Source organism: Triticum aestivum, chromosome 4B (assembly GCF_018294505.1).
Source record: "Triticum aestivum cultivar Chinese Spring chromosome 4B, IWGSC CS RefSeq v2.1, whole genome shotgun sequence".
Classification (NCBI taxonomy): Eukaryota; Viridiplantae; Streptophyta; class Magnoliopsida; order Poales; family Poaceae; genus Triticum; species Triticum aestivum.
The window spans coordinates 570,556,340-570,570,786 of record NC_057804.1 but is presented as its reverse complement, the minus strand read 5'-3'; the positions used below and the strand labels follow the sequence as shown (position 1 = coordinate 570,570,786).

Sequence of the window (14,447 nt, the reverse complement as noted above, 5' to 3'; positions counted from 1 at the left end):
CGGTCGCCTTTGACGACGGACGGACGGACGGACGTGTCTCGTGTACCCCGGTCGTCTCCCACCCACCCACGCCGCCACGTAGAGGTGCGCCCCGCGCGTCACTGCGGGAGCACGGCCGACGCGCCTCGGTCGCGGGGATCACGCGACCGCTCGTCGCCAACCGCCCGGTCGGTCGACGGACGCCGACGAGACGACGCCAGCCCCCCCTCGCTCCGGCCCGGAGACGCGCGGTTGAGTAACGCACGTTTTTCTTTTTTCTTATTGACAGCACGGTGGAGTAGGAGTAACGTACGTAACGGCGCCATGGACGGTGGAGCGCTCATGTATATGCGCATACATGCATTTCTATAAACACACACATATCTTATTTCTATGAGCATCTTTGGAAAACCGAGCCGAATATATTCTCTTGAGATTTTACAAAGTATAGTCGGTGAAAACGTTTCCTCGCACTGAATGTGCATCGTCGGAAATCCTGAAATAAATTCTGGATAAATGTGGACACCAGAAACCAGGATTGAATCTTGATGGGCTGTCCTCCTAACTCGCATGAGCGGTGAAGATTGATGGATTGTAGTTTTGTCGAGTATGGCGGAATCATAGCGTTTGCATTAGGAAAGGTAGAAAAATTCTCGGGACAATTGGACAAACATAAACTGGGTGTTGTCACGGTCGTGTGCGGTGGACCACGTTGGAAATCTCCGTTTACCGTTTGGCTGTAACCGGAGTATAGCAACATAGCGACGGCACATGAGCAGAGGTTATTTGTTTTTAGGGAAAGCATAAGCAGAGTTGTGGTACTATTCGAGTGAAAATGGTTAGGTATAATCTTCAATTGACGCTTGTGGTCATGCTTGGATGTGGGCGGGGTGTGTATGCACGATGATGGGCGTGGGTGTATGTGCACATCATCGGTTGAATTTTGTCATCGAATCTCTTTTCCGCAAAAAAGAGAGAGAGAAGAATATCCTTTTTCGTGATTTCGTTATCTATCGTAGCCTGCAGTAGCGAGGTCGTCGAAGCCTGAGGAAGAGAGCCATGGAGATGAAGCATGGCTTAAGGCCCACATCGACAGTAGTTAGGTTTTCTTTAGTCAGGGCTGGGAGTGCTGGACAAGATGGATTTACCGTTGTTAGTGATAAGTTGCCCGTATCCTTCCACACACCTTAGCTCAAGGAATCGCCAACAGGAGGGGGTTGTGACATGTGTTACCTGCAGAGACGAAGAAGAACTGCAATTCTTTCTGCTCTCCGGAATGGAGGGATATGTTGCGCGATGAGATTGGACAACTGAGGTGACCGATTGTTCGGATGAGGCAACAATGCAACGTGGCAGTGTTCATCCACGGGAAACATGGGCGTGTAATGGGCAAAGTTCAAATGACGATGGTGCTCACATTTGTCTCGTGCGGATCCGCGACGCACTGGGTGCGGATCGGGGAATTCGAGAGTGAAAGAGAGACACAAACCGAGAAAAATTGTCTTAAGCCCTTTACCGTTGGATCATGATTCGATGGTAAAAAAAACCCGACTTTAGTAGAAAGGAAATAGAAACATCAAATAGATGCCCAAAAACCACAACCAAGTGTAATAAATAGATAAATCTTATCAGAAAAAGTGCACTACAATAGATAAACCAAGTGAGCATCTGCACGGATAGATAAATCTTATCAAGAAAGGTGTGCACATATAGATAAAGATCAGGATATGGCCTCATTAAAAACATACTAGCAACAATCAATTTTACTTTAGAACCTAGTACTACCATACTGCACGAGTGCACCAGGGCCGGGGCAGGGGCAGGGTGATGGATAGCACGGACGGACGGGAGGCCGCATCCGGGTTAATCAGCGCGGCCTGCGTCGCACTCGATCGGCACACACAGACGGCCTTTAAATGCCCCGCCCCTTCCCCCCTCCATCGCTCCCAACACAAACCCACACCACCACCTCTCCTCTCCTCACTCCACGCTCCTTCCCTCACACCTCTCTCCCCCACTCGCACTTTCCGCTCTCGTCTCCCCCTCTTCCTCCTCCCGTCAGACCCTTCTTCCCCGGCGTTGATCCGATCAACGTCCTCCTTCCTCCCCGGCGTTGATCCGACGCGCCGTAGAGTTGATAGGCGAACGAACGAGGTGGTGATCGTCCAGGCGGCCCCCCTGCGACGATGGCGCGCGGCGGCGGCAACGGCGAGGTGGAGCTCTCGGTGGGGGTCGGCGGCGGAGGCGGCGGCGCCGCCGGCGGGGCGGACGCCCCCGCCGTGGACATCAGCCTCGGCAGGCTCATCCTCGCCGGCATGGTCGCCGGCGGCGTGCAGTACGGATGGGCGCTCCAGCTCTCCCTGCTCACCCCCTACGTCCAGGTATACCACACGTACATGCAACCCGAGTACAGCCGAGTTCACGCGCGCGCCGTGAGGCCATGTCCATGCCTGTGTGCGCGCATGCACCGCGTGCGCGCGGTGCTGCGTCGTCGTCCCGGCCGTGCATGCGCACCTCGGGGACGAAAAAGCTATTCGATCCGTAGTTTTTAGTGTTTTGCTTTCTAAATAAATCTGCAAAGGTCTGAAGAGTAACATAAAAGATGCCTGCAAAATTTTAAAAGATGGCGAGTTCATAATTTTCTGTGCCAGCAGCTCATATTTCCTTCGGAGAACCTTCTTCTCCTTGTTTATCATTTCTGAAGTTTGTGCAGCTTTCATTTTACTTTTCTTTTTTGAAACGGTAGATTCAAGCGTAACAGTTTCTATTCGGAGAAACGTGAGGTTTGACCGAGATGTCAAGCTTGTTCGTTTCTTCGCACTGGTTTTTGTTCTTTTTCCAACAGCTTTTTGTCAGCGTATTAGTGAGTACACGTGTGGCTGTGGCTAGAAGTCTATCTGTTTTCGTATCCTTTGAGATCAAGAGATATATCTTTTCCATGACGATACGTTGCTCACTCGTATATATGATGGTGTGGTCACGTAGGATGTGCAGCTTCTCGACCCATCTTCTCGTGTCAAGGCTATCTAGTGTCACCACCCAAATGGTTTTCGTCGATGTTGGCAAAAAGCCTCAATTCTGTGTGTGAGCAAAAAGCCTAAAACCTTTCTGCACACCAACTTCAATCCACAGACCCACAGAAGTCAAACCCCCAAGCCATACGGTGCACTCGAGGACAAGATATACACACCATCACACATCCATCACCTTTGTCTGATGAACTGTACTCCTTTAATACGTAGCTATATATTACTCCTCAACTATTAATATTATATCAGCAAGCACTAATGAGTAGAGTAATTAGCCTGGCAACATCATGCTACATGCTTTTCATCTGTTCAAGCACGCGCGTTGCTGTCATGCCATGGCACTCCTTACATGCTGGAGATCGAAACGGGATATGTATATATGATGGTGCCTCGCTAAAGTACGCGGACGGTGGTCAATGGTCGGTCCGCCGTGCGCCTTAATTTCTGGGGGGAAACTGCATGGCCTGATAGGGAAATCTCGAAACGTAATTGACCGCTCGTCGGCGCCTCAACGTTGCTACTATAAACAAAGACGAGGAATTAGTACGGTCTTAGTTTCAGTTCAGGCCTGAGAAGGAGTACTACTACTACTATGTATTTTATATAGATATATAGGTATATAAATGAAAAAAAAATTCAGCTAACGTATATCCGTACGTAGAAGAAAGTTACTTGATTGATCAGGATGGTCCATGCACACACACACTGTTGTTGCTAGCTAGGTGTATCCCGTGAGCTATATATTTCTGGATACATACAACAATTTCATCCTGATCACGTTAGCCTTCTCGAGCCAAGTACCATCAAGATGGGTAGGTGGATGCGGCCATGCATACATCATGGTCAATATGTATAAATACAGCTTGGCAAGTTGCCTTACCTGGCCATATGGAGTATTATTCCTGCACACATGTGAGCGGTCAAACTGGAGAGGAACTCACAGTCCAGTCCAGATGTGTCCTCTGTGGGCTTCAGTTTTCATATCTGGACTGTGCAAAATCTTCTATGTGCGGTGTATGGATCAGGGGAACAGACCTGTCACAACAATATACAGTGTTTGTGTGGTGGAACAGTTGCAGCTCTGGGGTGAAAGAGTTCCAAGTTTTCTAAACCATTTGCTATTGCTTGATAACAAAAGAGCAGTGTAAAATTCAGTAACTACTTGCTGGTGTTGTTGTTTGCTTTTTGTGCCAATAAACTGATGGGAATTAGAGTTGCTGATACTGCAAATTCTACCACCTATTATTCTGTTACTGTCCACTGACTATCTGAATTTTGCCACATTTGTGCAGACTCTGGGACTTTCGCATGCTCTGACTTCATTCATGTGGCTCTGCGGCCCTATTGCTGGATTAGTGGTGAGTATCAACCTCAACATAGTTCCTGTGATGAAATATGCCCTGCAAATGTGATAACTAGCATAAGATTACATTTCATCATAGTACTGGTGCTAGATACTTTCACACCTAGTTCACACCAAACTGTAAATCATATCTGAAGCACTCTATGCAGAAAAAACTACAGCTAGCAGTTATCAGATTCTGTAGCTACATCAACAAATTATAATCAATTTCCATCCTCTGACCTGCAGGTTCAACCATGCGTTGGGCTCTACAGTGACAAGTGCACTTCTAGATGGGGAAGACGCAGACCGTTTATTCTGACAGGATGTATCCTCATCTGCATTGCTGTGAGTAGCACCGTTCCTTGGTTATCTTCTTACGGTTCATGAGTTTTTTTTTTCTTCGTAATAAAATTTACATTTACTCTGCTTTACGCAGGTCGTAGTCGTCGGCTTCTCGGCTGACATTGGAGCTGCTCTGGGTGACAGCAAGGAAGAGTGCAGGTGATGTGCTCGTTGCCTGGCCTTGGCTTTGCATTTTCCTTTTCCATAGCAACTGACCATTGCAAGCTGGTCTGACATTTTGGCGTGATAACTACAGTCTCTATCATGGGCCTCGTTGGCACGCTGCAATTGTGTATGTTCTTGGATTCTGGCTCCTTGACTTCTCCAACAACACTGTGCAAGTAAGTGCTTTTAGATGAGTACTGTAGTAGTCATGTTCAAGAATTTCGCCCAAACCAAAACGCTATGACTAATTTCACTTGATTTTCCCATGGAATTTACAGGGTCCAGCGCGTGCTCTGATGGCTGATTTATCAGGTAATTTTTCATGATAGTTCAGTTGTGCTAGTTGGTTCAGGCAAACTAATTGAACTAGCCTCTGCCTGTTATGCCGTGCAATCAAATTGTATCTGGGATCTGATCTCCCTTTTCTTTCTGTTCAACAGCTCAACATGGACCCAGTGCAGCAAATTCAATCTTCTGTTCTTGGATGGCACTAGGAAATATCCTTGGATACTCCTCTGGTTCCACAAATAACTGGCACAAGTAAGCCAACACTTATCTTCTCTTCTGTTCCGCACATAAGTACTTACTGTACTGACAAGTTGCATTTTTCGCTTGGCTAATTTCATAGGTGGTTTCCGTTCCTCCGGACAAGGGCTTGCTGTGAAGCCTGCGCAAATCTGAAAGGCGCATTTCTGGTGGCAGTGGTAAGTCACTCCCTAGTGTTTATTATTACTCGTACGTCATAAACAAACTTGAGAATGAGCAAACTTGGATCGATAAACCCTAAACCCTGCTATGTATGACCATCTCTGTGCACCATTGTTGAAACGTGGTCCTTTTTTCCGTATGTGTGTTTTTCAGCTGTTCCTGGCCTTCTGTTTGGTGATAACTGTGATCTTCGCCAAGGAGATACCGTACAAGGCGATCGCGCCCCTCCCAACAAAGGCCAATGGCCAGGTTGAAGTCGAGCCCACTGGGCCGCTCGCCGTGTTCAAAGGCTTCAAGAACTTGCCTCCTGGAATGCCATCAGTGCTCCTCGTCACTGGCCTCACCTGGGTACGTGCTTCACGATGTTTCAGGGTTTACTCTCAAGTTTAACACCACGCTTCACTCACTGTGTACATGTTTGTGCTTGCAGCTGTCCTGGTTCCCCTTCATCCTCTACGACACCGACTGGATGGGTCGTGAGATCTACCACGGTGACCCCAAGGGAACCCCCGACGAGGCCAACGCGTTCCAGGCAGGTGTCAGGGCCGGGGCGTTCGGCCTGCTACTCAACTCGGTAATTAAGATTCACTACTTCCTCCATCATTCCGTCTGCTCCTTGAGCGGAGATGTGATAGAAGAAACTTGGAGTACTGACACTTGCGCGTGCATGCATGCAGGTCGTCCTGGGGTTCAGCTCCTTCCTGATCGAGCCGCTGTGCAAGAGGCTAGGCCCGCGGGTGGTGTGGGTGTCGAGCAACTTCCTCGTCTGCCTCTCCATGGCGGCCATTTGCATCATAAGCTGGTGGGCTACTCAGGACATGCATGGGTACATCCAGCACGCCATCACCGCCAGCAAGGAGATCAAGATCGTCTCCCTCGCCCTCTTCGCCTTCCTCGGAGTCCCTCTCGCCGTAAGCATCAGCATCCCTTCTGCCACCTGATTAGGTTGGTTTTTTCCTTTTCCTCTCTCACAAGTTGCACCGCTGCAGATTCTGTACAGTGTCCCTTTCGCGGTGACGGCGCAGCTGGCGGCGAACAGAGGCGGTGGCCAAGGTGTGTGCGGACGGATGCTCCTCAACTTTATTCTTCAGTGTTGGCCACTTGAGATTTATTTTGTTCCGGTGTTGACGGGTAACTAACTGATGGTTTGTTTGGACGGTGCAGGGCTGTGCACGGGCGTGCTGAACATCGCCATCGTGATACCCCAGGTGATCATCGCGGTGGGGGCGGGGCCGTGGGACGAGCTGTTCGGCAAGGGCAACATCCCGGCGTTCGGCATGGCGTCCGCCTTCGCGCTCATCGGCGGCATCGTCGGCATATTCCTGCTGCCCAAGATCTCCAGGCGCCAGTTCCGGGCCGTCAGCGGCGGCGGTCACTGACCGCGCCGCGCGTCGGTCGGCCTGAGCATGGCCAAGGCCGGAGGTCCCAGCCCAGCCCGCCATTTACCAAATTTTCGCATAGGCGTAACTAGGTGGCTCTCGCCTAAGGACTCCGTAGAGCAGAATAAGAATTGTGAGGAACCGTATGTGTTGTGTCTGTATGTGCGTGTAAGTCAGTGCGTGTAGCAGAAAATGGACAGAGGAATGTGGGCATCCATCACCGGCTGGGGTGTCGTCTTTGGGTTGTGACTTGTGTGTAGCAAACCAAGGTGATCAAGTGAGGGGAAAAGAATGGATGATGAACTTTCAGCGACATAAAACCTTGGTCCGGTGCACCGCGTGTGTTGTGTTCTCTTCTCTCGGCAGCGGCCATGGCGGACGCACTGTTTTGGATGACCGGCAGCCGGTACACCAGGCACAACTTTGTTCCTTCAGTCGTTCTCACACGATTCGATTCTCTTTTGCTTCACATCAAGGAGCTTATCCGCACCGATTCCATTCCTGAAACCGACAAGAAACAGTGCATTTTGCAGCACACCCAACGCCCAGCACAAACAGTTTAAGTCCCAGAAAACATAGGGCAGACTCCTTGTGTTGACACTGGCCAGAAACAGACTTTGCGCCTAAAGCATCGTGGCTGATTTCCAGAGCTTTTTGAACAAAACGTGAGAGTCCTCTTGAGGGGAATTTCTCTTGAGGGCTTGTACATTTTTACAGATCAATACAGTAGACGGAGGAATTACAAGAACAGTCTCATCTGTCCAGATCAGTTGTAGGTTGCCAATCTTCAATGATGCTTTGGAGCAAAATGAACCATTGATGGGCCTGAATTCTCCCTCCGTCCGGGTGTATAGGGCACCTAATGAAAAACAGTTTTTTCAAGAGATTTAGGGCTTGTTTGGGACTGCTCCGCTTCACTAAAATCAGTTTCACTCCACCAAATTCATTTTAGAGCAGTTTCATAGAGAAGTTGTGCACTACCAAAGAAAAGCTTCCATGTAGCTCCAGCCTCAAGAATGGAAAGTTTGGTGAAAATGATCTATTTGATTGGATGAGAGGGGAGAAACGAAGGGGTATGCACTTACTGGTGGCAGTGGTGGGTAATTTCCCCCCAACTCCAGCTTCTAGAGTTTTTTGGAGCACCCCCTCACAAGTTTCATAAAAAACTGGGAGTTGTACCCCAGATTCTAGTTTTTTCATGGAGCGGCATATCGTGGAGCTACCCCGTTTGGCTTATGTTTTCAGGAGCGGAGCTGAATTTTAAGGAGCAATGTAGTCCCAAACAGGCTCTTATTCGTCTTTCCTGTTAAGTGCTAATTACTCAACTTCCTTTCTCATCATAGAAAACACTTTTGGCTTTTCTTTTGACGGTATCCCGGCTAAGGGGCCTCTCGTGACGGCGGTTCCAGCCTGGCTTGGTGGGCCTGTGGGCTCCTTAGCGGTTCTGTCCTAAGCCACTTTGGGCGGCCCATCGTGATATACATGGTGATGGAAGGCTTGACGTACAAGGCAAGAAGGCAGAGTCGTGGAGAGTTCTACCTCCCCTAGACATAGCCGACCTAGTTGTGTAAACCCTAGGGCCCCCGTTATGCTATATAAGCCAGGTGTCGGGCTCGTCGTAGTATACACCCCAATGCAAAAAAAAATCAAAGAGCAGAATGTAGGGTATCATCTCCATCGAGTGAGGCCGAACCTGGGTAAAAACTTGTGCCTCTATTACCATCTCGCCAAGTAGCTTAGCTAAGGATACCCTTGTGAGGAATCTGCAGGATTTAGCTCCGACAGTGGTGGCCCATGTAGGTCCTGCTCGGTGAAAGTTGCAACGCAATGGGAGTTCGGATGAGCACTCAGATTGGTTACAACACAATCTTCGTGCTAGGGCAGATGTTCATCATCAGCTTTGCCACTTATGCCCTGACTCGGCTGGCCAGGTCGAGACCTTCACTTCAGCACGGATCTTAAGATTCGGCAACATGAGGTATACCACAGATTGACATGGAGAGTTGATCTTCTCGGGTTTGGCATCTCGCCAGATCCAAGAGCAGTAGACGTCGGATCTCCTGATCTCGATCTTGAAACGGATCTTGGCGATGCCGGAAGAAGTCGATTTTTTCGACCCACCCTCCACCCATCTCGAAGGAGCCACTAATGAGGTGGGAGACACAAAAGAGGAGGTCGGTGATTCTACCGATAGCCGACTATCAGCCAAAGCGCCCTCGCACAAGTGGCTCAAGACCTCGACCTACAACTGCTACATGGTGGACACGCCAATCGCTAGCAACGGTGGTGGTAATGACGGTGGCGACAACATCAACGACAATGGCAATGCCAACGGCAACGACTGCGAAGTCCCTCCGCGCACAGAACCACATGGGATGGATAGCCTCGGTCGATGAGCGAGTTCGGTGTTGGAAATATGCCCTAGAGGCAATAATAAAATAGTTATTATTGTATTTCCTTGTTCATGATAATTGTCTATTGTTCATACTATAATTGTATTAACTGAAAACCGTAATACATGTGTGAATACATAGACCACAACATGTCCCTAGTGAGCCTCTAGTTGACTAGCTCGTTGATCAATAGATGGTTATGGTTTCCTGACCATGGACATTGGATGTCATTGATAACGGGATCACATCATTAGGAGAATGATGTGATGGACAAGACCCCATCCTAAGCTTGGCACAAGATCGTGTAGTTCGTTCGCTAGAGCTTTTCTAATGTCAAGAATCATTTCCTTAGACCATGACATTGTGCAACTACCGGATACCGTAGGAATGCTTTGGGTGTACCAAACGTCATAACATAACTAGGTGGCTATAAAGGTGCACTACAGGTATCTCCGAAAGTGTCTGTTAGGTTGGCACGAATCAAGACTGGGATTTATCACTCCGTATGACGGAGAGGTATCTCTGGGCCCACTCGGTAATGCATCATCATAATGAGCTCAATGTGACTAAGGAGTTATTCACGGGATCATGTGTTGCGGAACGAGTAAAGAGACTTACCGGTAACGAGATTGAACGAGGTATGAGGATACCGACGATTGAATCTCGGGCAAGTAGCATACCGATGGACAAAGGGAATTGCGTACGGGATTGATTGAATCCCTGACATAGTGGTCCATTCGATGAGATCATTGTGGACATGTGGGAGCCAATATGGGTATCCAGATCCCGCTATTGGTTATTGACCGGAGAGGTATCTCGGTCATGTCTGCATGTTTCCCGAACCCGTAGGGTCTACACACTTAAGGTTCGGTGACGCTAGAGTTGTAATGGGAATACTATGTGGTTACCGAAGGTTGTTCAGAGTCCAGGATGAGATCCCGGACGTGACGAGGAACTCCAGAATGGTCCGGAGGTGAAGATCGATATATTGGACGAAGAGTATTGGAGTCTGAAATTGTTCCGGGGTTACCGGGTGATGACCAGCGTGTCCGAAAGGGGTTACAGAGGCCCCGGCAAGCGCTGGGGGGCCTTATGGGCCAAGGGGAGGGGGCACATCAGCCCACTAAGGGCTACGCGCCCGTCCCACCCCATCTCACATAACCTGGAGAGGTGGGGGCACCTCCCCTAGGGCAGCCACCCCTCCCGGCTTGGGGGGGCAAGTTTCCTAGGGCGCCCAAACCCATCTAGGGTTTCCCCTGTGGACGCCGCCCCTCCCCTAGGGAAACCCTAGGGCGCTTCCTCCTCCCCCTTCCCCCTATATATAGTGAGGGAGAGAGAGGGCAGCCGCACCTTTCCTTTGGCGCAACCCCTCGCTCCTCCAACACTTCCTCTTCCTCCGTAGAGCTTGGCGAAGCCCTGCAGGAAAACCACAAGCTCCACCACCACGCCGTCGTGCTGCCGGAGCTCTCTCTCAACTTCTACTCTTCCCTTGCTGGATCAAGAATGAGGAGACGTCCCCGGCCTGTACGTGTGTTGAACGCGGAGGCGCCGTCTATTCGACGCTAGATCGAATCTTCCGCGATTTGAATCGCTGCGAGTACGACTCAATCATCCGCGTTCTTGTAACGCTTCCGCTTACCGATCTTCAAAGGTATGAAGATGCACTCCCTCTCTCTCTCGTTGCTAGAATCTCCTAGGTTGATCTTGGTGATACGTAAGAAAATTTTATTATTGCTACGTTCCCCAACACTCGGTCCCTACAACGAGGACATACTAGATGAATCGCTTGGCAACCCATGTCACGATGAAGCCCGGGAGAGGTTACTCAGGTCGGCAGTGAAGGTAGCCCGAGATAACAACCAGCTCCTCGGACAGATTCAGGCAACCGAAGACCACCGGAACCAAGTCCTTTAAAAATCTGAAGGGTGAGAGCAAGCGGAAGGAAGCCAAGAAGGAATTGCCCAACCATGGTCAGAACCGAATTAAGAACTTTGATGCCGCGGACCACAGTGCAATTTCTAAATGCACGTGGGCTAAAGACCTGCGCCACAGTTTAGGAGATCAGCTTCCTAGCCGTGAAGGCCAGTAGGCCGATACGCGGAAGCGCGCTCGCAAGGCGTCACGTAACACGGGCAGCTCAGACTCCAGACATTAGGAGAAATCGAGCAACTTCACCAATGAGCAACACCGGATACCGCCCTAGGATGATGCTTGTCAGAAGATTTACAAGGCTAGGCACAATATGCCACGTCCCTCGCACCACCACGAGACGTTAGTCGATCAAGCGGCTCGACTATGCAACTAGGCTAGGGATAGGCAAATGTCGGCTTTCTGGAAGTATGTTGAGGATGATGACATCAATGATTCATGTCATACCATCGATGCTCTCCGAAAATTAGGGGGGCCGGTCTACTATGTGCCCTCCTTGCTTCTCGGACAAGATCATTGCGCATCCTTTCCTGTCACACTTAAAACTCACAAATTGTGGTAAGTACGACGCACCACGGAGCTTGCGATTTGGATTGCCTATTACATCCTCATGGTTCAAGTGGCTAATGGTAATGATTACCTTATTGTGAAGCCCTTGTCCCTCATGTTGAAGGATCAGCTCGGGATTGGTTGCACACCCTCCCCTCGACTCAATCAGGGGTTGGGAAGACCTTTATGCTGAGTTCCTGAGGAACTTCCGAGGTACATATGTCCAACGTGCATACACTAGTGACCTGGCCAATATGAGGAAGGGGAAGAAGGAAATAGTGTATAGTTACTGGACCCGATTCCTCAAAAAGAAAACTGAGATCATCGAGTGCAAACACGTTGAGACTGTCACCGGGTTAAACCACGGTGCCAACGACGAGTTCCTTAGGAGGGACCTCGATCATTCCAAGCCCAAGACCATGTTTGCGGTCATGGAGATGTTGACTCGGTTCTGCTCCGGGGAAGATACGTGGCTCGCTACGAAGAGGAACCAGGAGGACCCCGGCCCACCCAAGGTGAAGGACAGGAACGACAAGTCCCAGTGCAATCACAGGAACAAACATCAGAACTCCCCCGACACTCATGGTGAAGACGGCGAGGTGAACGCCGGTTTCAACAATCACCACAAAAAATAGCCATTTTTTGTTAGAGCTCGTCGGATCTCATTTGACAACAAAACTTTGCAAGCACCTAGGGCACCAAGAATCTTGGTTGGCACAATTTTTTAGTTTTTTTTCAAATGTTTTGCTATTATTTTTTGAATTTAGTATTCCCATAGAGGCATAGAGTATATTTATATATTTTTTCCGTGAGCTCCTCTAATGTCCAAACACCATGAAAATTTGCATGCACCTTGTGCACTAGAGCATATTGGATGCCAAAAAAAAATCAGATTTATATGAATTTTTTGCTATTTTTTAAGTCTATTGTTCGTCAAGCACAAATTACGTGGCGGTCAAACCCAGTCAACTTGGTCAAAAACTGGTTTTGGGCGAAACTTGATTTTGAGACTTGAAGGGCCAAATGTCCACCAAAAAATCTAGAGGGACAAAGACTATATTTTTGGGGAACTTGAGGGACCAAAAATAATGGTTGCAGATGCCTTGTGAATCATGCCGTTCTCACCAGTGGTGGAACTACAGTCTTGGGGAGCTCCTATTGGGCGCTCACTGCGTCCAATAGCGCACCAACGCATAGGGGCCGCCACGACTGGGCCGGCCCACTCCAAGCCACCAAAGCTGACCAGCATGACAAAAATCCCAAAGGAAAGAGCTCGAGGAAGGAATCAAACTTGTGGTTTCCACATTGTCTACGAGTGATGCTAGCCACGACATCCAACAGCTACTACTGACATATGGCATCACAAAACATTTAGAAACTGAGAATAACGGTGTATTTACTGTAGCACCTTGTTTGTTGTACTGTATACATTTATAAATTATTTTAAAATATTCTAGAAATTTTCAATAAGTAATTTGTAAAACCACAAAGATTTCTGGAAATTCTATTCTTTTCAAGGAACAAAGTTTCAAAAGATGAACATTTTCCAAAATTTTGATTTTTTCTATAAAATTCAGACATTTTTAAAAAGTCCCTGAATAAATTTTGAATTTGAATTTTTTTAAACAGGAACAAACTACAAAAACGAGAACAATGTTCAAAATTACCGAACAATTATTGATTTTGTGAACAAATTTTGAAATGAGAACATTTTTTCAAACGACTCGCAAATTTTCCGAATTTGTGAACAAAATAAAAATGTGAACATTTTCACAAATATGAATTATTTTTTAAATTATAATTTTTTTGAAATTTCAATCATTATTTTGAAGATAATAGAACACTGATTTAAGTTCTAAAGTTTTTTATTTTGAAAAAAATTATTTCCGGAGAAAATTTCAAAATTGGACTTTTTTCAAATACTGAACAAATTTGGAAATGTGAAAAAGAACCAATTTATCAACAGATTTTGAGAAAAAAAATGTGAAAGTGTAAAATAAAATAAAAAGGACAGGAAAAAAGAAATAAAAAAGAAGCAAAAATAAGAAAAAAAGAAAAAGAAAATCAAATAAAAACTAAAAAAACCTGAAGAGAAACAACATAGGAAAAAACACGGTTCAGGAAGGTTCCGAGAACCTTTGTCCCACCCATGTCTCGTCACTCGCATCCTTGCCACTATGTAAATCGCCGACAATTTGTCACGACGAGCAGCGAATAGGGTTTTCCATAGTATTGGGCTGGCTCACTTGACCCCGGTGACCTAGGCCCAAACCCTTGTATAAATGGCCTAGTAAAGATAAAAGGCCCTAGTGAAAAAAATTACACTAGCCCATCAGCCCCGTACAAAGATGCATGGGCCTGGACACGTACGTGCAAATGTGCAATACTTTAGTTTTCTTATAGACCCCGCTGCCACGGGAGAATAGGATAAAAGATTTCACGCATGCAAGTTCTTGTTATAAGCATGTATGACTATATACGAAATATATGCCTATATTGAATTGATGAATTAGAGTTATTGTGTATCGCTCTAGGTTGTGACTGTTGTATAATGAATATCATCCAACACAAATATTCATCGTTGTTGTTGTTGTTGCACATGTATTACTTTCCAAGTGCGGTTGAATTG

At 47.7% G+C, this 14,447-nt stretch overlaps 1 protein-coding gene across 1 annotated transcript; it reads left to right on the top strand.

Annotated features, from left to right (window-relative positions):
* Positions 1 to 1,921: 1,921 nt before the first annotated feature.
* Positions 1,922 to 7,267, top strand: LOC123093319 (sucrose transport protein SUT1). Its single transcript, XM_044515249.1, has 13 exons — positions 1,922 to 2,360; positions 4,301 to 4,366; positions 4,600 to 4,698; positions 4,790 to 4,854; positions 4,952 to 5,036; positions 5,139 to 5,172; positions 5,301 to 5,400; positions 5,489 to 5,564; positions 5,722 to 5,916; positions 5,999 to 6,142; positions 6,246 to 6,479; positions 6,558 to 6,621; positions 6,733 to 7,267. The coding sequence occupies exons 1-13, from the start codon at positions 2,166 to 2,168 to the stop codon at positions 6,945 to 6,947; spliced, it is 1,572 nt and encodes a 523-aa protein (XP_044371184.1). The 5' UTR covers positions 1,922 to 2,165; the 3' UTR covers positions 6,948 to 7,267.
* Positions 7,268 to 14,447: the final 7,180 nt, after the last annotated feature.

What these genes read in the sequence shown, in the direction of transcription:
- LOC123093319 (XM_044515249.1), top strand. Translation starts at nt 2,166, where the DNA reads ATGGCGCGCGGCGGCGGCAACGGCGAGGTGGAGCTCTCGGTGGGGGTC. An exon ending in TCCACAAATAACTGGCACAA is followed by an intron (nt 5,401 to 5,488) that starts GTAAGCCAACAC and finishes CTAATTTCATAG; the next exon opens with GTGGTTTCCGTTCCTCCGGA. An exon ending in TCCTCGGAGTCCCTCTCGCC is followed by an intron (nt 6,480 to 6,557) that starts GTAAGCATCAGC and finishes GCACCGCTGCAG; the next exon opens with ATTCTGTACAGTGTCCCTTT.